Genomic DNA, 26618 nt, shown 5'->3' with positions numbered 1-26618 from the left:
TGTAATCCTCATAACAGATTTGTGTGACAAGGCACTAGTTTACAGACGAGGAAAATGAGATGCTCAACAACTTTGCCAGCAGTACAGCTTCTATATGATAGAGCATGGTCTGGTCTACAATGTCACTTCCCTTCTAATTAATATCCTTTGATTATTTTTTGTTGTTGTTGTTGTTGTTGTTGAGACAGAGTTACATTCTTGTTGTCCAGGCTGAAGTGCAATGGCATGATCTCAGCAACCTCTGCCTCCTGGGTTCAAGCGATTCTCCTGCCTCGGCCTCCTGAGTAGCTGGGATTACGGGCGCCTGCCACCATGCCCAGCTAATTTTTGTATTTTTAGTAGAGACAGGGTTTCACTATGTTGGCCAGGCTAGTCTCGAACTCCTGCCCACCTCAGCCTCTGAAAGTGCTGGGATTACAGCTGTGAGCCACCGCACCTGGCCGGAATATTTGTTCTTGAAGTCACCATTCAGTTGTCCGAGGCAGTGTCAGCGGAGAGGCTCAGTTTTCCTTTCACTAGTGTGCAGGCCCGGGTTAACTGGTGCCCTAGTTCTAATTCATTCTAATGATGTCTCAGCGCCAGTTTTAGAGAAGTGCCCAGCAGGTGCCCAGTCGGTGTGCCCCTTTGTTCAGCTTTGTCTGTGCATGCCCTCTGATATACAGCCCAGCCCCAGGCCCCAATATTAGGCCTCAATAAATACCATTCTTTTACCCCGCTCTAGACCTATCAAAACACCTTGGGTGACAATGGACGTATGGAGGGGGCCTTCCATGTGCAGAGCAGAAAGCAGGGTAAATTCCAGGCTTTCTTTCCTCCACTCCCTGCTGCCGCTTCTCAAGGTCTTTTATTGTCTTCTGCTTAAACCCTTCAGGGGCTTCCCATTGTGCTAGACTTCCTATTGCTTTGTCTTGGCTCTGGGTTCCTTATAGAACCCCTTTGCAGGGGAGCTGAGTAGGGAAGAAAAAATGAGTTCTGCTGCTATGTTTCAATGAAAACAATTTTGGAAGACATGATTTTTCTTGTTTATGTTTGAATCTGGACAACAACAAGCTTTGCTATAATGAAGTTCTATTGCATTCAAAACATTTAAATGTATTTCAATTCATTGAAAAAAATTGCAGTGGATAGTCATGGAGTAAATGTTTTTCAAAACTTGCTGCATCTATTTTTGTGAAGATTTATATATGTGGGTTGGATTTTTTTAAGGGAATGATTATTGTGTTTGATGCTTACCACATGGACATTGTGTGGCATCATTTCATATTTTTTCTCTAATATTTCTTAGGATAGGATAGATCTGTCCAAATAGTGCATCAAAAATAGGTCAAAAGAGAAGTTTGTTATTTATCTCAACACTTTGTCCTTTAGATTATCTCTAAAAGGCCTCTTATTCTACTGTTTAAAGAAAAACAAAACCCTTTTTCCATACTTGTCACCATTGATTGTAACTGTTGTCTTTGTATCTCAACTCAGGGGATGCTTAATTTGATTTGGAACTGTTCTTAAGATACAATGTATAATAGTGGGAATATAATGTAGTTCATGCTTTTTTGGAAGTTGAGACTGCTGATCAAAAATTGATAAAGCAATTATTTTCTTGCATTTAGTGATTTCCTTTGTTTCCTCAGGATGCTAGTGAAACATTTCTTTTCTGCCTAACATATTCTGTTCATGAATGTACATGTCACTCTGTGACAGTAATTACACATGTGTACCCACGTGCATCCGTCTACAAGGAAAGGGGGTGGATTCCAATCCTAACCCAATCAACTCCATCAGATGGTTTAAAATCATTAGGTAATGGCTCTTGATGTTGGCATGCATCCAGACTGTTTGCAAAGCTTTGTTTTCACATTTTTTTTGAATGCCACACAACTTAGCCTCAAAAAATTGTCCAAAATGCTTTTAAGAAAAGTAAATTAAGTATGAATTAAAACAAAAAAATTGCATTTCTTACACATTTTTTTTTTTTTTTCCCCCACAGGCAGCAGATAACAGGCAGGCATGACAAGCTCGCTCATTCACTTATTCGCTCAACATATGTTTATTGCATGAGGACTTACTGTGTGCTATGGAAATGTAGGGAACACAAAGCTGAGTAAGACACAGGTCTTCTGGAGGAAGAGACAGGACAGATGGTTATAATCGGGATCAAGGCAGGAGGAGAGTAAATGCTATAGATTGTGAGATATAATCCCTATATCCTTTACCACTCTCATCCCACTCTGCTACACACGGCTTGCTAGGACATAGGTACACAGGTGACCAATGGGTCACTTCTTTCTTCTGACCACCTACCTCCTTCCCACTGACCACTCAGAACTACCACCAGCCCATATGGTATCTTGATGGAAAAAAATAGGCACCCTTTCCCTGGATTGAGTCCTGGGATGATGCAGACCCATGCCAGGGTAGAAGCAGCCCATTGCCACCTCTGTGCCTGCCAAATTGGAGAGTGGAGTTCAGACTAGATTTTCATCGTCAATCACCCCACCTCCACTCTAGGTCAGGCATCCTTGTAGAGGTCACAGCCTGTCTAATGAATCAAATTAATGTGAAAAATAAAGGCATTCTTCTCTCGGTTTCTCGGAATCGGCTACAGCCCCCAGGGAATGCATCAGCCAGGCTAAAGCCAGGCAGGAAGGCAGTGACTAGGCTGGGAGAGTCAATGGGACCTGAAGCACCTCTGCTATGTTAAGGAGTACCTTAGCATCTCTTCCTGAACTTTTTTTTTTTTTTTTTGAGATGGAGTCTTGCTCTGTTGCCCAGGCTGGAGTATAGTGGCGCAATCTAGGCTCACTGCAACCTCCACCTCCCAGGTTCAAGTGATTCTCCTGCCTCAGCCTCCCGGGTAGCTGGGATTACAGGCGGGTGCCACCACGCCAAGCTAATTTTTGTATTTTTAGTAGAGACGGCATTTCGCCATGTTGGCCAGGCTGGTCCTGAACTCCTGACCTCAAGTGATCCACCCGCCTTGACCTTCCAAAGTGTTGGGATTACAGGCATGAGCCACTGTGCCCAGCTTCTTCCTGAACTTTCTCTGAAGAACTTGGTAAGCATGATTCTCACCTTGCTTGTGATTAAAAAAAAAATAACAAAGTTATGATAAATGTCTCATGGTCTAAAATAGACCTTAATTTTACCAACCATATGAGTTTGACCTTATTTTATGCCTCCTTAAGCCTCAATTTTCTCATCTGTAAAATGGGGCTAATAACAGTATTTACTTCATAGGTTTGAGGTGAGGATTAAATATAAAAATACATGTATTTTTAAGTACACTATTTATATTCAACAGATGTAGATGGTGTCATTCATTTAGTGTCATCACTTGTGTCAGGCCACTTTCTGACTTTTTCCCACTCTTTTTTTTTTTTGAGATGGAGTATCGCTTTGTCGCCCAAGCTGGAGTGCAGTGGCACGATCTCAGCTCACTGCAAGCTCTGACTCCTGGGTTCACGCCATTCTCCTGCCTCAGCCTCCGGAGTAGCTGGGACTACAGGCTCCCGCCACCTCACCCAGCTAGTTTTTTCATATTTTTAGTAGAGACGGGGTTTCACTGTGTTAGCCAGGATGGTTTTGATCTCCTGACCTCATGATCCGCCTGCCTCGGCCTCCTACAGTGCTGGGATTACAGGCATGAGCCACCGTGCCTGACCTTTTTCCTACTCTTTGATACCATTTTCTGAGGCCTTCCACTTTTCCTGTATTACTGTTATCTTTCACTCAGCCCCCAATATCTCTGCCTTATTCCATGCTTGACAATTCATTGTATGTTCTCCTAAAATTTTTAAGGAAGGATCCCTCTTTTTACAGGTGTGAAAGCTGAGATAGCTTTAGGTCCTCTTAAATCATAACTGAAGTCATTGGCAAGCCAGGGACACATTCAGATTTTACTGTTGTATTTTAAAGTACCTCTGTCCAGGTGCCTCTTCTGACTACTTTTTTTAGGCCCCCCAGAGAGAGAGGAGACAAAAGGATAAATGTTTCAACTCAGCTTGCAGCAGGTGTCATTCTATTTGATTTGCAGGCCTTTCAACAAAACAAAAGCCCTTTTCTGTTCTTTTACGGTATATGCCCTCTTTAAAGGTACTCAAATGAAAAAAAAGCATACACTGGACAAGATTTCAGGTTCTAAGAGACAGAAACTGGGCTCTTGGTTGCTGATTCACTCTTCACAGTGAAAGCTAGATGCCATTGAAAACATTATTTTCTAAGTAGCATTTACATTTTTATGATAGTTTCCCTTGAAATATATATGAGTGGCATTCTCAGCAAGTTAGTATGTTTGTAGTAGTTAAATACTGAAAACTTATATATTTAAGTATTGAAAACTTTAAAAAGCCAGTTAAATTTTTTAGAAAATAAAGTCAACAGAGAGAATCTCTATATATTTGAGTAGCAATATACGATAGCATGTTTGCTTATTGCAACTGATTTTAAATGTCTCCAACTTGCTCCCCCCAAATAGTTACCACTGGTGTTCAAAAGTAATATATCTTTTAAACCGCATAAAGAGTAAAGAAAAAAAGGTATTTAGCTTTTTTTAAAAAAAAAAGTTCTATTCTAGAGTCACCAAGGATTCATAGTAAGAATGAATGGGCCGGGTGCAGTGGCTCATGTCTGTACATTGGGAGACCAAGGCAGGCGGATCACCTGAGGTCAGGAGTTCAAGACCACTCTGGCCAACACTGTGAAACCCCATCTCTACTAAAAATACAAAAATTAGCCAGGCATGGTAGTGCATGCTTGTCACCCCAGCTACTTGGAAGGCTGAGGCAGGAGAATCGCTTGAACCCGGGAGGCAGAGGTTGCAGTGAACCGAGATTGCACCACTGCATTCCAGCCTGGGCGACGGAGTGAGATTGTCTCATAGAAAAAGAAAAAAAAAAAAAAAAAAACCAATGTAGCTAAAATGTAATGAAGTGTTAACTATGGGCAAGATACTATGCTGAGCCCGTTTCATATATAGTGCTATTTATTGTTTCCAGCAACTGTAGGAAGAAAGTACAACCCCATTTTACAGATGAGGAAATGAAGGCTTAGCAAAGTTAATAACTTACTTTGGGGCTCAAAGCTAGTGAGCACTGGTGCCAGGAGCCAACATGGGGCCCTGCCTTGAGAGCCCGTGCCATCGTTAATCTCAGGGTACTGCGTAGCCTACCTGTTCATTCATTGCCATCTGAGTCTTGAGGAAACACCACATCAGATGGGTGTAGGTATGAAATTTATTTTCAGATATAATAATTGTTTCAAGGTAAAAACCTTTGGGTCTATTTTACCTAGAATCCATACATTCAAAGTACAAGCGATAAAATCAGCTCAGCAACTCGAGTATGCACATGAATTAAAAAGAAGTCAATCTGATGAGAGATTTCATCAGAATAAAGTGTATAAGTGGAGCTGGAAATCTGAGTGATTGAGTGCTTGCCATTTGGGTGAGTGTAATGAGTTTGAAAAACTAATTAAATTAATAAAGTATCTTAGGGCCTTTCAGGACATAGTTCTAAAAGTTTTATTTAGTGTTGAATTTTTAAAATATTTTTAAGACAAAAATAAAAGTACATTGCAGTCTTTCCCTTCCATTTCTAAAATGAACTGTTAATCTAGGAAGTCCTGTTTGTGTGTTGATTTGGGGAGTTTGCCCAACATTGCTGTGTTAAATACTTATTAACATGGTTTATTACTTTTTTGTTGTTTTTTAGAAAACATTAATCATGAATGTACTGGGACTTGGGAAGGATCCTGTGGTTTATGAGATAGTTGGCCAAATCCCACCTCCTCCAACATAACCTGTCCTTATTAAAATACAGTACTCTGATTTAATCCCCTGGTCAAGCTAAATGATAATGTGAAACAAAGCTAACCAATATCAGGACACCTGATAGCAAGAATTCGTGAAATCAAAAGCCATGGTAGAGGAAGGAATCCAATGCTTTGCTTCTTGTCCTTTTCATACAAATAAAATGAAATAAGCTTCACTGGGCTTGGTGAGTCTTAGAAATGAGAGGTTTGAGCATAAGATTCATTGTGGAATGTGTGACATTACAAAATCAAGCCAACTAAGCAGTTTGTACTGTTCCCTTAGAGTGCACACATTCGGGCTCTGGTGCCCCTTGAAAACACTGCATTTCTGGGAGGGAAAAGTACAAAATGCAGATTCCACCGTGCGTGTGGAAGGCAGGGAAGAAAAAGCCCGGACAAGCGTCCTCTTGTTGAGCCTCCTTACTGCAACGAGGCTGACGGATGGGGTGTTCCAAACCGTCGCTGCAACCAGATGCAGGGCTGCAGCTTTGCTTACCGCAGCGTGCTGCAGTTGTGTTTATTTCAGGGACAGACACAAGGGGAAGCAGCAGCCAGAGCACACCCGGGCCGCTCACGGGAAACCTTGCTGAAGAGAGAGGATCCACCGAAGCTGGGAAAATTCCTCCGGCAGCCTAGGCGGAGGCTGAGCCGAGACTCAGGTTGAGACAGGGGGCAGGGGCAGGGGGCGGCGCTCCTGGCCCATCCCTCAGCCCCGCGGCGGCCGGGAGGGCCGGAGGCTGCCTGCATCGCGTCAGGGAGGCCGGCCTAGAAACCCTCCCTCCCAGGAGAAAGCCGATCCCAGTTCAGGTGGGGTCTTCCTCGGTTCCATACCTGACTGGAGCCGAGCTGGTGGGCGGCCGGCAGCCGGCGTTGCTGGTGATGACAGCCCCGAAATGAAAGCAGCGCGGCCGCCGCCTCCGAGGGCTGCAGGGAGATCAGCGCCCAGCAAATAAGAAGCAAGTCCTGGACCCGGAGGAGGAGGAGCGGCCGAGCATCTCTCTCTCTGCTCGGCGGTGTCCTTTAGATGAGGACTCCCGGCCGGAGCCGGAGGTGAATCCGCAGAGCTGCCTCTCGGCGCCTGACCCCGCGCTGACATCACAACCTGTGACAGGCGCATCACGCCCGGTACCTGCTCCCCGCAGCTGCCCGTCCTCCCAGCCTCTTTGTATGCCGCAGACATGGCCAGCCAGCAGGATTCGGGCTTCTTTGAGATCAGTATCAAATATTTACTGAAATCCTGGAGTAATAGTGAGTACTAGAAAATAACCTTTTTGTTTGTTTGTTTGCTGGTTGTTGCATAAGGCTGGAGAAAGAAAATCTCAACTGGACACATATGTTTGTGAGCCGCGGAAGTTTTTTTCTTTTCTTTTCTTTTCTTTTCTTTCTTTCTCTCTCTCTCTCTCTCTTTCTTTCTTTCTTTCTTTCTTTCTTTCTTTCTTTCTTTCTTTTTTTGCTTCCATCTGCTGTGAAAATCAAAATGTCAGAGACTGAACTAGCTTTCCTTAAGTGCAAAGGCTGCAATGGAATTACAGTAGATTGTGTTTGATTAAATTTTCAAGTGAGGCAGCCCTTCAGACTCTGGGGGAGCTCAGGATCAGGCATTCCTGGCTGCATTTCCTGCCTTGATGTTTATTTGATTTGTTCATGCTTTCTCTAAATATTTTGTGAAGTGTGATTTAATCAAAGGGGTGTGGCAGGGTTTCAGAGTACTTTGTAATTGTTTTTTTAGGGTATTGTCTGAAGAAGGAAAAGTACTTAATAGTCCAAAACCTAAGACATCCTTTTTGTATATAGAGGCATCTGCAGATTTATTTGATCTCTCCCTCGTCCATGTGGATGATGTTCTGAATGCCATTTAATATTCGAATTTTTTAAAATCCCAATGTTTGCTGTAGTCCAAATAATGTACTTTTTTGAAACATAAACAAGTGAGGTTTTGACCCTAATTATTTCTTAGGATAGCAGAATATGATGGCTTCTGAAGTTCCATTTCTGACCTACATAAGGATTTTAGCAATACGCTGTTTCAAAAAGACAGCCTCTAAGCCGTCGTGGATCTGGAATCAAATTAAAATGAGGCCTTCAGGTGATCAATGATGCCTTGTATTTTCCGAACATTTTAAAAACAAAGTCTTCTCTATTTCACTAACAGCCTTTGTAGTTGCTTTGGATAAAAGACCAGCAGGTATTACTGATCCTTTATTGTTTTAAATAAAAAATTTTTCCCATGAAAATTTTAATATTGTGTTATGTGCATACTGATTAACCTACCTGTGCTCAAAGAGCTAGTGATTAATTGTCTCCTACACAAATGACCGGTGGCCAAGATTGTTCTTATGTAAACAAAACCTGGGCAGGAGAACCGGTGCTGTAATTGCTTTGAGGAAGAGAGCTTAAAGTACCTTCAGCCTTAAGGTATTCAGGGATGTGCATCTCTAAATGATATCCATAGAAACCATTTTTTCCAGGTCATTTTGCACCACTGTATACACTATGGGGCTTGTCTGAAGCTGTTTTTCTACAAGTGGGAAGCCATTTGGGAGTAATACTGTTGCCTAAACACCATTCTTTATTTGTCATAGCTATAAATCATTTAACTTGGATTCATTATTTGTATGATCCTTTACACTCAAGGATGAATCTTCCTTTGTCTAGCTGCTCTTTGATTAATGAAAAGAATTTGACATGCAGTGTTCTTCATGGAACAGTTTTCCAATATCTGAAAAAACTCACTTTTGAGTTTGACATCAGTATGTGGTTTTTAAACATATTTGATTATTCCAAGACCAGACTATTTTCTTCCATCCATTTTTGTCATTGCCCCTTTAAATAGAAAATTATGTTGTGACAATACTGAGGCCAATGGGATTTCTTTTAAAAATCTCTCTCCCCTTGTCTATTTTCAAATCGCTCTAGATAAAGTATATGTTCTCTACACCCTTCCTAAACTCCTGTCCCCACATACATACATCAGGAAATGATTCAAAATGACTGTTCATTTCTACTTTGAGAATATCTGTGATACAATTTTGAATTCTTCCAATTCATTCAGCAAATATTTATGGAATACCTACTATGTGCCAGGCTGTGGGGCTACATGAGGTGAATAAGACACAGTCCCTGCCCGCTGTATTAATTTTTTTATTTCAGAGTAGTGAAGTTGGTGGCTTTGCAGCATTCTTTTGAGGGGGAGAATGTTTTTCAGTCCTTTCTTAAAAGAGGAAGAGGAAATACACTTTGTTTATCTTCTTTAAGCTTGTTACAACACTAACCTGCTTACAACCTAGCATAGTTCTCCTTGCTAAGTTTTACATATTTTGAGCAGCAAAGAGAGAAAGGAATTTGTGTAGAAGACAGAGTAGAAACAGAAGCCCTAAGGCTCAGCATAGTGTAACCTTGGCTGAGAGGATGCACCATGGGGCAAGCGGCTAATTGCACCTGCACGCACCTGCATGCGCATGCCTGGCCTCACAAGTTTGAGAGGCGAGGATGTCCGCCCACATACCTGAATGAAGTCTCAGCCCCTTAATTATATGATGGTGCTTATTTACAAAAGTGCAGCAATTAAAAAGCAATAAAACAAACTCTATAACTATGGATGGCTGTTTTGCAAGGTGTTAGAAGAAAGGTAATTCCATAAGCGTTTCCAGGTAAAGGTTTCCATATTTTTTTTAATGGCACATTGTGGGGAAAATGTAATTATGTATGTATTAGTCCCCTCCAAAGAATTCACAAGCCAATACACAGATCAGTCACTGGCTAGTGAGATGTACTAGCTTTCATTCGATGTTCATTCTGGTAGTCTCCTCTTCATTGGCACGTGTACTCTGTCAGGCTGCCCTTTCATTTGAATGGAGGTGGGAATTAAAATGGCCTTGATGTCTGGAAATAACATGTCCTATGTAGACCTGAATGTTGAGGCTTTCATATCCCCTTGGATGCCTGTACACCCGTCAGTCTCCTAATAAGGCCACACTTACCTAGAATGTAAAAATGGCAAGGCCAAATGGGCTTGGTTCAGATCTCTTGCTCCTGCACTTGCATGGCTTCGGACAGTTAAGTAATCACCCTCTCAGTTTCCTCATCTGTAAAATGTAGACCAAAATAATGGGTACCTCATAGGAGTAAATGAGGTATTAAGATATAAAGCACTTAGCACAATACCTAGCACATTGTAAATGCCCAATAAACATTAAAATAATATTCATGTATTCTAATGCTCTCCTCCCTTCTAAATCCACTTCAAATCGGACGTAGACCATGGCTTCCCTTAGCCTTGGCATCCAAAGTGGGTTATTTTATGAGTAATCAACACTTGCTACACTCTAGAGAAGAGAACTACATGAATAAATGTCAAAATTAGTTGGTTATTTTGGGCTGGTTTTTTTTTCTCCCAGATTTACTTTTTAACTTTACGCCTCAACTACTTTAACTTTCCACCTCACTTACTATTAGAATATCCCTACTTACCCTAAGCGCATCCTTTCTAGCAGCATGGGAGTTGGTCTGGGAATTTTCTTAGTGGCAGAAACTCATGTTGGCCTCTTAGGTTTGCTGTAGAACAAGTTTAGAGTGGATAGTTCAAGCTATTTCCCAGGAAAGAAGGGCTTGCTGTATACCACTTCATAGAGCTGGTGTGTGAGCCCCCACACTAATCTGAAATCTCTAAAGGGCTTCCTTGTGTTTCTGTCCACCCCAGGATGCCTGATGAACACACAGGGCCCAGTGAATGAAGGTACATTCAGAATCTGTTCAACACCTTGCTCTTTTCAGGGCAGTGTGAATCCTTCCTATAACATATGGCAAATCTTGCTATACACCATTGAGGGAAACTTTTGAATGCCCTTTAACTCTTTCACGTGTTTAGAATTTCGTTGACAAATGAACTGCTCTGGGGAACCGAACAATCTCTCTGCAGTAGGAAGGGGTTGGTGTGCATTGTGAAATGTCTAATGTTGCTCTAGAAAAGTCTGGCATCAATTAGGAGCATCAGATTCAGCATTTTTCAGGTATGTCGTAGTGAGTTAAGTTGTAGTGGTAAGGACAGGATCTGTTCAACACAGAAATGCTGGTTAGTATGGGGTTAGCTCTGGGGCCAAAGAGAAAAGTCATGTGCAAGTGAGGCTGGAAAACATCTCAGATTCTCTGCAGAGCAGGGTGTATTGAGGCCCATTTATGTCGCAAGTGTACCTGAAGGACACTGTGAGAAAGGCTTAAGAAAATCTCAAAATTAATTTTAGTTTTAACCTCTATATAGACTTGGTTGAAAGAAGTGGAAAACTAAGAAGGTTAACTGAGTTGCCTAAATCCAGCAAAGGGGTATAGATCAAGTACAGGCATATTTAATTGGGTTCTTTAAATAGAGGAAGTACCAGCACTGCTCCAGGCAATTAGAAGGAGACTTACTCCAGTGTCCCGTCCACACCCTCTCTAAGGCCATGGGGTCACTTCTGCTAAAGCAGTTTACAGCTTTAAGGAGAAATAAAACCCCAAACCAACATCCATGCTCTCTAAATAGAAAGGATCTATCCCTGGGCTTATGATTAAGACAAATCAGAGGGGTTTTTTTTTTCCCCATTCAAATGTGTGGACAGTTCTTGAATAACAATAACTGCCACTCTGTATCAAGTACTATGCTCCATGATTTATATAGAGGGCAATGACAAAATTGTTTTTCCAAACTGTGACACTTTTGAGAGTGAAAGTTAATAATTATGCGGAGACACTGGGCGCAAACTGGGACTGCCCTCAGCAAAGGAGGCCATATGACCACTCTGTTTATTATCTTCACTCTTTCCAATAACCCTGTGAGTTTAAGTAGCATGCACATTTTCGATGAAAAAAAAAAAACAAAAAAAAAAAAACCCAAAAAAAGAAACAAACAGGACTTGAGATAGGGATTTGCTCAAAGCCAGGATGGTAGTAAGCTCCATAAACCCTTCCCCTAGTCCAGCTGATAATTGCATTGTTTGTTTTAATCACTCAAAGGACCAAAGGATAAAGAACACTGTGAGGAACTTAGTGCTTTATAGGTACTTCCATTTTTATTTTTGTTGGCTGATGTCTCTGCCAGGTCTTAGCCTTCTTCACCCTCTCTCGTTCCCTCCCTGCTCTTTGTCTCTCTGTTTCTCTCTCTGTGTGTCACACACACACACACACACACACACACACACGTGCTGGAGAGCACCATCCCCTCACATAGGCCTGTTTGAAAGACCTTAAGTGTTCACAAGTCTTTTCCGTCATTATTGCAAGCAATACATAGACAGTTCTGTACACTGTGATCATTTGATTAAATGTATACAGACATTCACAAAATAGGATTATAGTAAAAAGGCACATTTCTTCTGTTAGGAGTGTTTGAGGTATATTTTCCCTAGTTTCAAAATAAATCAAAAAGCATGAGTAATGTTTACTTCTTTTGGAATGGTAGTTTGCTTGCCTTGTTGAGGTTTCCCTGATGTATTGTTTTTCTGTTTAGGAAACAGTAGCAAATTCACTAATTGTCTTTAGCAGTGAGATCAGCGAGAATATTTCCAGGGATAATGGAAATCTATCTATAATTCAGGTGTCTCATTTACTTGATAGCTCTGGCCTGCTCCACCATAAAATCATGTACAGGACTGGCAGCACAAAGATGAATTTTTACTTCTTTGCCTGCTCTCCCATGCTGCTTGATGAAGTTGCCAACAAGAATTGAAATAGAAAGGCAAACAGCAGGCAAGAAGAGATGACCTGGATAATTTTACAATCTGAGAACAGCTCAGACATTTGAGAAAGTTGCCAATATTTAGAGGTTTCAACTGATATAACATGCAAAGATTCTCCTATCCTATCCTAAACAGACAGCTGTTTCAAAACATTTTAATACCCACGACTCAGTAGTTTACTTTTGGGTACAGTTTGAGGAGTCAAATAGGTTACATATGTTCTAATCATCTTATTAGTAACTTCCGTATTTCTGAGTCTTATGTGATATTAACAGTGAACTGGTGTCAGATGTGAGTTTGGGCTAATGAGAAATGACATTTTACTATGTTCGTGGCTGTTCTGTAGACCGATAGACACAGATATAAGCTTTTTGTGCAGGTTCTGCTACTGGTACTCAACCTTACATGTATTTAGTGCTTTGTAGTTTGCCCAGCACCTTCAAACACATTTCCTCGTTTGATGAGTGAGATGCCCTGATTATTAATTAGCCAGTTTCTTCTTAAATACTTGTGGTTTAGAGTAAGATTTAATTCTTCGTAAGTTTAGTTTGTGTGGCATGAGATACCCACATGGCACCATGTAGGTATATTTTGAGAAGTTTCAGATCAGATTTAAATGAACAAATAATGATCTTCGTCCATGGTATTTACCTTCAAATAGAACTTTTAAAAAATGCAATATATCTTGGTATTTATCACTTAAAAAATACAGAAGTAAGTCTGTCCAAAAACATATGTATTGTGATTTTCCAAATTTATTTGTACCCTAGAATTTCTCTTAGTCCTCTTTTTAAAACATTTAAACATTTATAATTTTTCTTAATGTGGTGCCTTCTGGGAACCATCCACCATTTGCACACTACCCCAGTGCAGAAGATTTAGCAAGCAACCACTTCCTGGAAACGTGAATGGCATTTGTGGAACAAAATAATATACAATTTAACCTCATTTTTTTTCATACTAATGTCTTTCATTTGATAGATGCCATTCATCACATTCCTTTCAACATTGTTCTGTCACAGAACTGCCAGCTACGTAAATAAGAGAATGCCTTCGTTTTCTTTGAGCTGAAAAGTTTGCATCTTCTAGGCTTGGAGGAACAATGGGAATGGGCTTTTCCATAAGAACATCTTTACTTACCTTTCAGTGCTGGATTATACTGCAAATCTTACTACCTAAGCATTAATTTTTCTTAGTTATTGCTCCAACATGCAACAGTGTCAGAGAAGCAAGGCAAGCACTATTTAATACCTGTTTACTGAGCATCAACTGACCACAGTACACACTTTGTTTTGGGAGCTTCATAAATGCATCCCACCTGGATCCTTCATCCAGGCTCTCAGAGCTTGCCTTCCTTCCTTGTTAGATTCAGAATTCAGGTACATTAATGCGGAAGTTTCCAGGACTTCAGGGATCCTAGGGAGAGGTATCCAATGATGTTTCAGAGACAGAGTAGGCCTTAGAAAATTTTATTGTGGGAGAATGTGTTTGATAGATTCTGTTGACTTTAACTTTATGGGTTTGTACTTTCACTACATCAGAGAACCATCAGAAGTACAGGCAATGGTCTGTAAGAACAGTTTCAAATATTTCTTCTAACAGATGGCTGAAGGAGAAGAGGAAATGTAAGCTATTTACCCTGGAACACTTGACCAGATTTCAGAATATGGGGCAGCAAGCGTTTCAGACAGGCATTCCTTACATTAGAAAAATGTGAAGAGGAGTTGCCATGTTTATCAGAATTTTGCACATGGGACAAATTTAAAGCCAGTGGTCTATCATTCTGAGTGGTTCTCTCACTCTTCAAAATACTTGGGAGATTAAACAGAAGAGCTATGTTTCTCTCTCTCTCTCTCTTTCTCTCTCTGTCTTTCTCTCCCCACCCCGTATATGTGAGAGAAAAACTGAATTATATATTTCCATACGTCAAATTTAATGATCAGATATCTCACCTATATTCTTACACTTTTCTATTTTTCACAGAATATACAAGCACAGGCATTTAAATGTTAGTCACCCAAAACTCCAGATGCTAAGCAGTGAAAGTTTATATTCTGCCAGCATATCAGACTCTGTAATGAGTCTGATTTGGTTTAATTCCTTTCTACTGTTTAGTCATTTGATGAGCTGCAGATGGAAATTTAAGCCAAAGCCATAACATTTCAGCTAATACTTTTTATGCTGCTGTAAGAATTTGTTGTCATGTCAATTTAAGGGAGTTGAAATCTTTTTTGAGAAGGCATTCAAATCTGCATTAAGTGCTTTTATCAACTCTAATTTGATATACAACTCTGACTGCTTCTGCTGTTCTTAATCAATTGCAAAGTGCAAAGTAGTTTAGCAGTGGAAGACAGCTTTGAAATTCCAGGATTTCTCAGCTAATGCCACAAGCACAACATTATGGAAATATACAATTAAATTTACATTAAAAATTTTTCCTATGCTTAAGAAACACCAGGCCAACTTCTTTGAGTTTAGCCTTAAATAGGTAAATATGTATTTTGGCAGCCATGAAAAGAATAGGGTATTAGATTAACTAGGGCAATACTTTGGGAAAATTCCATTGGAATGTTATGTTTATGCAGGAGAGATTTGGCCAATCAATAAGATGGTTTATTTTGTAAGTCAAATCAATAAAATGTTTGAACTGTATAAATACAAGATTGGGTTTTTCTTCTCTGTTTTTCTGTTATTTTTCTGTGTGTGACCTTGGCTTTCTTATTCTCTCATTTTCTTATATGAAAGGAACAAACCTGACACTTTTCTGTCACTGATTAATGTGAAGGGTTTTGAATACTTCCACTGAAGAATGAGGTTTCGGTAAACATCATGATATTCATCAGTTATTTCTCCTGCACCATTAAAGCCAGACTGAAAGAGGTTGAGTTGTACATTATTGAACTTGACTGATAACTAGAGGCTGGATCTCAAGCCTAACTTTCTAAGGTTGGTGAGCTTCTTGGACTAGCTTGCTTTTCAGTATTCTGAATAGGAAAAAGTTGTCACGCTACACAGCCTATCAGGTTATTTCTGTTGTTACTTTTTGCAGTTAAGTCACTGTATATCTAACTCAGTAAATCTGAACAGGATTGTCTCCAATATGAAGTGCCAGTATTCTTGGTCTAGAGACAGGCATTTTTTTTTTTTCTATAAAGTGAGATATGGTGTTTATGGAAATTGCTGGCATTCTGAAGGTTTTTAAATATATCATGATACAGCTAAAGGATACTCTCCTACATTTCAGTAGATATCATGTTTCAGTTAACCCATGTTGAAATACGAAAGGTCATAAAAATGCAAGAGGCTGTTAGAAAATCTGTCTGAAACATCTTTGGTTCACCTTCACTTAATGCCTACAGCTTAGGTAGAAAGCTCTGTGACAGCATTAAAGAATTTTAAAACAAAAGAGTTGCTCTAGGTGAACAGATTGCCTATGAACGTAGCAGACTGTAACCAGTGAGTTTACAACTCAGTGTTTGCAAGTAAGAGCACCAATTAAAAGACAAATTGAAGTTTTTCTTTTTAAAAAAGTCTGCTTTTCAACGTTTAGTTTATGAACACTACCTGTTTAACAAATCTCCTCTAAAAATGAGGGCTTGCAATTGAATGATGACATGGACTTACCTATAGTATCACTTGTTCTAACACCCATAAAATTAAACTTCTACATTTTTATTTATTTATTTACTTATTTGAGATGAAGTCTCGCTCTCTTACCCAGGCTGGAGTGCAGTGGTGCAATCTCAGCTCACAGCAACCTCCGCATCCTGGGTTCAAGCAATTCTCCTGCCTTAGCCTCCCAAGTAGCTGGGATTACAGGTGCACACCACCACGCCCGGCTAATTTTTGTATTTTTAGTAGAGACGGGATTTCACCATGTTGGCCAGGCTGGTCTTAAACTTCTGACCTCAAGGGATTACAGGAGTGAGCCACTGCGCCCGGCCAGTCTTCTACTTTCTTAATGAGACATTCAGCTTCCTTAGGGAGTTTTGAGGGTCACACACTGAGGTTTTGTTTCACTTTCCTCATGATTTGGTGGTGGCCCTGAGGCCTGTTGTCTGCTTCTCTTCCAGGTTGAGGGTGCAAGACAAGCTGTCTCCCTTCTGTTTTACTTGATTGAATACACCTGCAAGAAAATAGGAAAACCAGAGATGTTTTTGTGTCTTGCCTGCTGATTTTATGTTTCATTTATAAGAAACCCCCAGTGCTTACCATTATAGGAAAGCTAATCCTAGTTCATGCCAATTGAGAGATCAGTTTTGAAGGTGTTTGAAAACCTGGCCCATTTTTTTCATCTGGCAGAGTAAACTACTTTGTTCTCAACTAACAATTTAAAATGCTTGAACTTTAAGAAAGATCAAAATTATAAGTGAGAATGAAGATTCTAGCACATTTTAAATATTAAAAAATCCATTTTATCTTAGCTTCTTTTCCTTTATTTTGTTACCTGTTTTGTTAACCATGTCAATCCTTAGTACCACTTTCTAGAGGGGAAGAGGAGTGGACATTTAAATTATATTGTCTACAATTAGTCCACTGCTTTATGAAAAGAAGGAAAGAAGAAAGGAAGAAGGGAGGAAGGGAGGGAAGGAGGGAAGAAAGGAAAAGAATCGGAGGGAGAAGAGAGAAAAAATACAAATTGGAAACAATTACTGTAGGATTTTGAAATCAGTGACTTTCATTTCTAAATCCCTTGTTACTAATCAGAATTCAGTAACATGCTACTCACAGGTTTAGTGTTATGGTTATAACATAGAACATATTTTTGCCATTTAGTAATTTGAAATGGGTGCCATTTTAGTATACTTTTGCTAGGAATGATAGAATAACCTCATAAGGGCTGAAAGAATAAAGACTTTTAATTAGCTTGCCCAACCCACAGCCTGGAGATGGGAGGTTCCAGGTGGGCTTAGAAGCTCAAAGACCTAGACCATCCAATCTTTGGACTGGTCACACTACGTGATCACAGAATGGCCACCTCAGTTCCAAATATCTTTGCTTCACTTGAGTCAGGAAGGAAGGAGGCCCAGGTTAGGGCTTTCTTGTAACAAGAAGATTATTTTGATAAAGGTCCCAGCAAACTTCCTCTTGCTTCTCTCTGATAGGAACTGGGTTACATGCCTACCCTTAGACCAGTCACTGGCAAAGTTGAATGGAATAGCCAGGTTGACTTAGATGAGTCATGGTTCAGGCCCTGGCACTAGGCTGGGTCCACCTTTTGTAAGACAAGGGACTTCTACCTGCCACCTGAACAAAACAGATTCTTGTACCAAGGAAGAATGATAGGCAACTAATAGTGCCATTAAGTAAAAACTACAACAGTATGTATTAGTCCATTTTCATTCATGCTGCTGATAAAGACAAACCCAAGACAGGGCAATTTACAAAAGAAAAAGGGTTTATTGGACTTACATTTCCATGTGACTGGAGAAGCCTCACAATTATGGCAGAAGGTAAAAGGCACGTCTCACATGGCAGCAGCAAGAGAGAGAATGAGAGCCAAGTGAAACGGGTTACCAAACCATCGGCTCTTGTGAGATGTATTCACTACCACGAGAACAATATGGGAGAAACTGTCCCCATGCTTCACTTATCTCTCACCAGGTCCCTCCCACAGCGTGTGGGAATTATGGGAGTATAATTCAAGATGAGATTTGGGTGGGGACACAGCCAAACCATATCACAGTAGATGACTGTTGTTAGAAACTCAACACCTGTTGTTGTATAATATTGCATTAAGGGCAGTAATAATAGCTGGTCTTTATAAGCACTTATAAAGTATCAAGAGCCGTGTGAAGTGCTGTATATGTATCATTTCCTCTGGTCTTCACCATGACACTGTTTTACACATGTGGAAAGATGAAGGAACTATTTGTAAGTGATGGAGCTAGGGTTCCAACCTAGACTGTAGGATAAACAGTACACTGTGTGGCCTCTCATCAAGATAAAGATATTGGCTAACAGTAGGTGAAATTGAGGAACCTCTGGTGGGAGTAGAATTATATTGATGTGTACTTCCTACTAAGTTACCACAGTGATATTTGTCAAAAAGCAGTGGCAAAGTCTTGAAAGTAGCCGCCACCAAAAAATTTTGTATTTCTTTGCCTTCAGTTTCAAAAAAGAAACCTTTCCTAATGTTTTCTTTATTATACTAACTCAAAAAGAAATGGAGTCATTCTATTGCTTTAAAAAAAAGAAAAAAGCAAATTATAAGAAAGAATATTTTTTAGATCAGTCACTTGAGCCCCTTAAGATTGTACCCAGGCCAGGCATAGTGGCTCACACCTGTAATCCTAGCTCTTCAGGAGCCTGAAATGGGAGAAGTGCTTGAGGCTAGGAGTTTGAGACCAGCCTGGTCAACACAGTGAAACCCCATCTCTTTTGTTTTTTAATAAATTTAAATTTTAAAATAGGACAAAAAAATGATTATATCCAGTTCTCAGATGGAAGGGAAAAAAAGGAATATGTAGATCTATTGAATTATGCTGTTAGGTTAAAATTAACAAGTTCAATATTTATCTGTTTAATGCTATCCAACAATAGTAGATGAAATGCCCTTAATATTTCCCTTAGATACCAAAAGGACAAAATGTTTTTCTGTTTTCAGATATTTCCATTTCATGTGGAAATATCAGTATTTTCCAGTGAGGTTTATATTTTCATCTTGTTCAGATTTAGCTATTAATTTGAAAGGGCTTTATCACTGACTGACTTTCCCTATACACAGCGTCCCTAAGCTAGGTCTCGCAATGGTTAAATAAGAATAGCTAGCATTCATGAAGGACTGCCATGTTTCAGCCACAGTGCTAAGCAGTCTCTCATTTAAACTTCCTCACATCCTATTGAGGCAAATACCATTTTGTAGAATAAAAACCAAATGCTAATAAAGAAATAAGAGACATTCACAATCAGTAGGTGATGGTGCCCAGATTCCAATCTGCTTCTGTCTCTAGAGCCTCTCTTCTTGTTGGCAGCCCAGTTAGAGCCATTCCTGCCCCACTTTTCCTCTGCTCATTTCCCACCAAAGCATCTGAAAGAGCCAGATGCTTGCTTGCTTGGCCTTCAGTGCAAGCTTCTGACTGCTATCCCAGTTGCTGGGGGGAACTTCTGGAAAGGATTTTCTTCCTGGAAATACGAGAAATGCATCTTTTGCCACGCTGATATACTTGCTGCTTCCAGCCTTTGAACATAGTTTGTGCAGGTGGCTGAAAAACAAAACAAAATTAGAATAATCATCTAAGGTGATTTTAAGCTGAACTTGAGCCAAGTTCCTGCCCTTAAAAGAAGAGTGTCAAGTGAAAAAGATCTATATAAATCAATAATTGCAGTAAAATATGACCAGTAAGCAATCCCATGAAATGTTAATTGTGTATATGTAAGAGTGACTGTTATTTGTACATTCTTTTACCTGCTGACCCCTAAGACCAATTTTCACTAATTTTTTCCCTATATTGCTGATATATATCTCCAAAATAGGATATTTTCTTATCAACCTGCTGAAGCTGTGACTTCATCTCTCTCCTCCAGGACCCTTATAGGGCTTAGTTCCTCATCAGTCATGCTGAATTTCGCTATTAGTCAGTCCTAGGCAAGAAACTAGACTTGTTTTCAACCCTTCATTGTTGTTCATCCAAATTGCTGCTAAAACTTGTCTTGTTTTCCTCCTTGAATGACATCTCCCACATCTGGACCTTCGTCACCATCACCTCTGCCAAGACCTAGTTCCAGGTCTGCATCACCTCCCATCTGGAATACTCACAATTCCTTCTCACTGGCTATCTGCTGCTACTGCCTTTCCAGGACAGTCTTTCCTGGAAGTCCTTCCTGTAGCTTTGAGCATTGATCTTCACCTTTTTACTCTTGTAATTGTGCATCAGCTTCCATAGGCAGGGATTGCATGACAAATGCTTTTGGTGTCAATGGTTGCAAGCTCACTGAATAATTAAAATACCATCGTGAACTGGGAGTCACCATCTGAATTAATTTCATTGACGATATATATCCAAACCATTTGTTTTGGTAGGTTCAAGAGTTCTGTGGGGTGCAGAAATGGACTGAATCTTTGACCTGTAGCCTGTAATCTAAATACCAATGATATCCTTGGAGTATTAGTCACAGTCATTGGCCAGAGATGAGGTAGGAGTATTACTGTGGTACCACAAACACAATTAAGTTAAAAGGAATAACATCTGCTACTCTATATTTTTATGCTGGCGAGATTTAAACAGGCTAGATTTGACAAGGCATAACGTAGAAATTGAGGAAAGGCTTGCTGAAAGTTAAGACCGAAAGCTAAGTATAATGCCCTGGTTAATATATTAAGTGAGCTTAGGCAGAGGATACTACTACTCATGAAGTGTACACACTCCAGTGATGGAAGACCCACTCAACAATTCTCAAGTGTCCCTCGTACACAAAACAACAGCCATCAAACTGGCCCAGTGAGCTCATTAAATATCATATTGTTCTGCCAGACAAGGCCCTTGTTTTAGGGAGTGACTAAGAGACTGTCACTTCTTGGGCCAGGAGAATGAAAATGCTCTTCAGGCTCTGGTAAAAGGATAGAGATAAATTGTTGATACTGTTCCTGGGACATCCCTCCCCATTTCAGTCTATGTCTGACTGGCCTGTGTTTCATACTGAAAGATGACAACTCAGCTGATTTACTCAGCTCTGTGTTTTCCTGAAGTTTTTGCTGTTGTCCCACGCAAGAGACAGAAGGTTAGAATCTATGTTCTTTGTGGACAGTGCTAAGTTAATGCCAAAAGATCTACGCGAGCCTGATGCTGCTGGGGCTGGCAAAGTTATGTGAGCTCCGAAGTTGAGACCAAGCCTCCATCTCCTCTACTTTAAGTGGAAAGTTAACACAGTCCGGAAGAGTCAGCCAGGAGTATCAGCCCGTTTGTGTTAACTTGCTTTTATTTTTTCTTGCTGAAAACAGAAGTGAATTACACTCTTCACTGAATCCTGCTGCAGAGGAAAATGATGCAACTCTGGTCACATGACACAAAGATAAAAGGCCCTTTATGCAAACCTAGTTCTTCATTGTGTTTCCATGTAAGGAAAGGTTCAATACCCACACTGCAAAGCAACACAAAATTGTTGTTCTTAATCTTGGATCTTTCTCTACATGGAGCAGCCATGATGTTTTACGTTGTTTTTGTCTTTTTAAATTTTTCTGCCTTTTTGACCACAAGATTCATTAATGTTTATGTAATACAAAATATAGAAAGAAATTATATAGGCTTATTTGATTTACTTTTGACTAAACAAGGGTTTTTTTCTATGTGGTTTGGGACTGTTACGATCATGTGCTTTGCCTTAGCCACACACTTGCTATGTGAACTTGAGCAAGTTACTTAAATTCTGATTCCTAAAAAAGAGACTACCTGATATGTATGAGATATATATGGGGGTATATATATATGTATATATATAGCTACATAATCATGTATATTTCCTTAAATAAATATGTTTATCTATGTATACCTACTCATAGAGCCATAACAATTAAAGGAGTTGACATTTATGAAGTATTTAGCATATTCACTATTGTACTTGCTCAAATAAATGGTAGCCATTGTTATTAGTAATTTGCCTAATTAATGCTTGTCTAAATCCCTCTGTAAGTTAATGGTTTTGTCATGTTGGCTCATTGCCAAGACAATATGACCAGGAACCAAAGAGTCTTGGAGCTTTTTTGTGACATTTTCTTGACTTGAGGATCTGAACTTTACCACCCCCTAGAGAGGACATTTTGGTAGCAAAGTACATTTCTGGAACTTCAGAAAATTAACCATCTAAAGATGTCTAAGATGTAATGTGTTCCTTCTAAATTCAGAGCTATGTATGGTGGCTGAAAATATAACAAGGCATTAGCGTATGCTACAGTTGCAGCATTTTCTTGTTCCTTTTTCTTTTTTTCTTTTCTTTTCTTTTTTTTTTTTTTTTTTTTTTTGAGACAGAGTTTCGCTCTTGTTGCCCAGGCTGGAGTGCAATGGCATGGTCTCGGCTTACTGCAATCTCCACCTCCTGGGTTCAAGCGATTCTCTTGCCTCTGTCTCCCGAGTAGCTGGGATTACAAGCACGCGCCACCACTCCTGGCTAGTTTTTTGTGTTTTTAGTAGAAAGAGGATTTCACCATGTTAACCAGGCTGTTCACGAACTCCTGACCTCAGGTGATCTGCCTGCTTCGGCCTCCCAAAGTGCTGGGATTACAGGTGTGAGCCACCACACTCGGCCCAGTTGCAGCATTTTCTGTGAGCATTTACATGAATTAAACCTGAAGTGTGAGATTTTTGGATCTGGACCAAACTCTTCTCCTGTGTATGAGTTTCAATGTCACTCTGACGGACCCACTTCCACTTCCCTTTCCCCTACCCTTTCGACATACTTCCATTGTAGCAACAGTGGCATAGTGTAACCACTTTGCCTGTCTCAGTCCCTCCATGGCTGAGAATCAACCGTCTTTTCATTTTTCTACTCTCCAGCACATCTTAGGGCACATTGGCTCTTGTGAATAATCTGTTAAATATTAACTGAGTGAATAAAATCACTTGAGTGGGTGTTGGAGGTCTGTGGCTAAACTGCCAGCATGTCTCCCATCAGTGGATGAGCACCCAGCAAGCAGTAACACTGTTTCGTCTTTTGGGATCTTTCTATCTTTTATTCCAAGCAGGAACTCAGCATCTAATCTTAGCTATAAAGTCTCTTTCCTCTGTAACCCACACCTGTTGTTTTTTTTGAGTGAGTTCAACAAGCTAAATTGTACCATTGTGTTCACAGAACTCTGGGCAGATATGTCCATGAAATGAAAAGTGTAGAGTGAAATAATGTTTTATTTGTATAATGATCAGCCAACTTGAGGAAACATTTCAGAGAGAAATTGTGTGTTTATTTTTAAATCATTCAGCACTGTCAAGGATTGCTCTCTGTAAAAATACTAACTTTTTCCTACATTTACCTAAATGTCATTTATGTTACAAGGATTTGACTTACTTTTAAACCTTCTAGCCACTTTTGCCAAATTGGAAGGAAACCATGCTCAATGAAGTCTACTGAGCTAATTTAATTATTTACTCACAAGGTCTTTTTCCATGTGGGGAATGCTGCTGTTTTATATTTATTTGGAGACACTGATGGCCTTTCTAGAAAAAAAAAAAATCTGAATGTAAAGATTTTATCTTCATGATTAAGGTGCATGTACTTAAATAGCTGCCCAAATTGGACATGCCTGAATAAGCTTCAGGAAGTACCTGAGAGTGAATCAATAGTCCTCCCTTTCCCTTCTTGTCAATTATTAAATGCTTACATATGTAGGGTACTGTGGTACGTAGAGTACACAGTGATTCAGCAGGCCCAGCTCTTGCCTTCTCTGGCCTTCACAATCAAAGACAGCCTACTCTGATGAAAGGGAAGGTATAAGGAAGTTGCAAGAGAACAGAAATAGGTGCTCTGGCCATGCCAGGCATTGTACTGGGACCTAGGGACACTGACCTAAATAATCATGTAGAGAAGGAAGTGATTCATCATTTTAAGAGGGAGGGAAGAAGCTGAAGGATAGTTCCACAGAGGCTGTGACATTTGAATATGAAGAATGTTACAGAGAAGAGGGAGAAAGGCGGAGGGAAGAGCATGAGCAGTTGCAGGGAGTTGGGGAGGTGACTGAGGGAATGACAACTGGATCCCAAGGTCCCTGAAAGAGTGACAGATGGTGGATACAAAGGCAAGTTGGGTGAGATGACAGGGAGCATGGAAGGATCTTCTGAAAGGTCTGGGCTTACTGTGAAAGCACTGGGCAACCCCATAGGTTTTTAAGCAGGGAACAGCATGATCACATCCCAGCAAATTCCGGGCCTCTGGACTGAGAATGGAGGTAGAGCCAATCACTGCGAGGATGGCCCAGGAAACAGACAACAAGGACTCAAAATAAAGTAGTAGCAGAGGAGTTGGATAGAAGGGAACAGATTCAAGCCAATTGTCTGGGGTAGAATTGTCAGAGTTTGGTATCTTCCCTGGGTCCAGCCTGTGTTTCATTTTAATGTATGATAGAAACACGCATAATTATGTAGCTCAAGCAAGCTGCTTAAAAAAAAAATAGGCAGAAGCAATTATTTGATGAACAGTGTTTTAATATTATACTTTGGCTAGAAAATATGCTGTTGAAATAGAATATTTGTGTTGAGGGTAAAAGTTGATGGTGGGGTTCTCTCTTGACAATGCTCAATTGATTTAATACATCAAATTAACACAGTGGTGTTGTATAGCTGCTATGTGAAGCCCCTGTTACATTCATTTTATAGTTATTCCTAGGTTATAGATTGGCAGAGATTTTCTTAGGTTTTGTTTTTCAAGGAAATACACATTTTAGATGGCCACATGACCTTAAACCATTTAAATATCAAACAAATACCTAATGGATACTGCATAGCCTGTTGGATTACTTCGGGATAGTTTTAGAGTATCAATTCATCCAAGTTGTCTAACCACTTTTTACCTATGACAATCTCAGAAAAATGTCGTGTAATTTTCGTAGAAAAAAAAGGCATCATGAAAGCTCCCAAAGATAGCACCTCCTAAGAAACAAGTTCAAGATCATCTCTGTCAACTGCTTTTATTATATTCAGAATTATCTACAGCTTGGTCCTGCAGTGACACACAGGCATTAGCAGTTGTTTCACCTTCCTTTCTGTCCTTCAGGGAGAGCAGTGTGCTTTCCTGGGCCATGTATAGTTGCATAATAAACCCTTCTAGGAGAAAATGTCTCCTAGTCTTAGGGGCATTTTTGAAAGCATATTTTGCTCTGTTCTTATGTCACTTCAAACTCCAACCCGTTAGGCTAGTTAAATCAGATTCTCCCAATGCCTCCTCCCCACCTTTATGTGAGGAAGTTTTAGCAGTCATGTTAACACTATGGGCTGACAAGGCATGACACTGACTACTTCAGAATGCCACAGAGTACTCCGGTGACAATTATTACGTAATGACATCACATCAGTCATCACATATGAAAATTAGACAGAGGTGCACCTACCTCTTCATAATGAAACAACAGGTTGTAAACCTTACACCTGTACTATCTTGTGCACTCTCAGTTCTCTGAATGAATATTGTAAAATAAAGAGACCTATAATTAAGTTTTAATTATATCCACCACATACAGCATTTTAGGAAGACCCTTACAACATAACATGTCAACAGACTCTGAAAACAACAATGAGGATTGTTCAAGGAAACAAATCAGTACCAGTACAGTTGAGAACAGAGGTAATAACTTAATCTGAGAGGTTATACAGCCATAAAACTCCATTCATGTAAATCCATACTTACATTATTTCCATTTCCTTCTGATTCGGGAGCTCAAAATTATTTTATCCCAGGATGTAGTTGGGTGAGGAAAATGACCGTTTCCCTTTTATTTGGTTAAGGGAGGTTTTGTGGTATAAGTGGGATTTTTACAAGGTCTTTGAAGGAGAAGATGGGTTGGCAGGATTGAGGGAAAAGACATGTCAAGCAAAAAGTGTGTAGTTGGGAGAGGAAGAAGCAGAGGAAGGGAGTGGTGAAATGGCTGGCAAGAGCAGATGGAAGGGAATTAAAGGACTACCTACCGGAATGAAAAAGAAGCCCAACAAAAAACTCTACAAACATTTGCCAGTTTAGCTTTCTGCTTAAATATTGAGCTTGTTTTCCCCATTGCCCGAATTACTCCTGAGTTTTCAGATGGATGCTAACTCTGTGAGACCAGTATACACTATTTACAATATGTAAATGATTCTGCTGTAGTAGTACTGTCAAAATAGTGGTTTTGCTAATGCAAATTTGTATCAGGAAATCACAATTTTTCAATTCAATTTTACTAGCTTTTCTTCTCACATGGATGTGGTTTTAAAAAAAAAGATTTCAACAAATCAACCAATATTCATTGAGGACCCACTGTGTACAAAACACTACAGCAGAAGCAATGGTAATTTGCAAAGTATGAGGTAAGCAGGCAAGGTGGAAATCCATGTGATATTCAGAAAGAATGAAGATGTCAGTAGAGGAACTAGCACAACACGATGTGTGATCAATCATAATGTGGGTGATGTGGTTAGAACTAGAGAA

At 39.9% G+C, this 26618-nt stretch overlaps 1 protein-coding gene across 2 annotated transcripts in view; it reads left to right on the top strand.

Annotated features, from left to right (window-relative positions):
• The first annotated feature begins 6919 nt into the window (after window positions 1-6919).
• Window positions 6920-26618, top strand: part of LOC105485988 (FRY microtubule binding protein) — a 268427-nt gene continuing 248728 nt past the window's right edge. For both annotated transcript variants that reach the window (XM_011748629.3, XM_071081656.1), the window contains exon 1: window positions 6920-7053. In XM_011748629.3, coding sequence (XP_011746931.1) covers window positions 6984-7053 — 70 coding nt within the window. In that variant the 5' untranslated portion in view covers window positions 6920-6983. The remainder of the gene's footprint in view (window positions 7054-26618) is intronic.

The sequence above is a fragment of the Macaca nemestrina genome, chromosome 16, assembly GCF_043159975.1.
Source record: "Macaca nemestrina isolate mMacNem1 chromosome 16, mMacNem.hap1, whole genome shotgun sequence".
NCBI lineage: Eukaryota > Metazoa > Chordata > Mammalia > Primates > Cercopithecidae > Macaca > Macaca nemestrina.
This window is presented reverse-complemented; position numbering and strand designations above follow the sequence as displayed.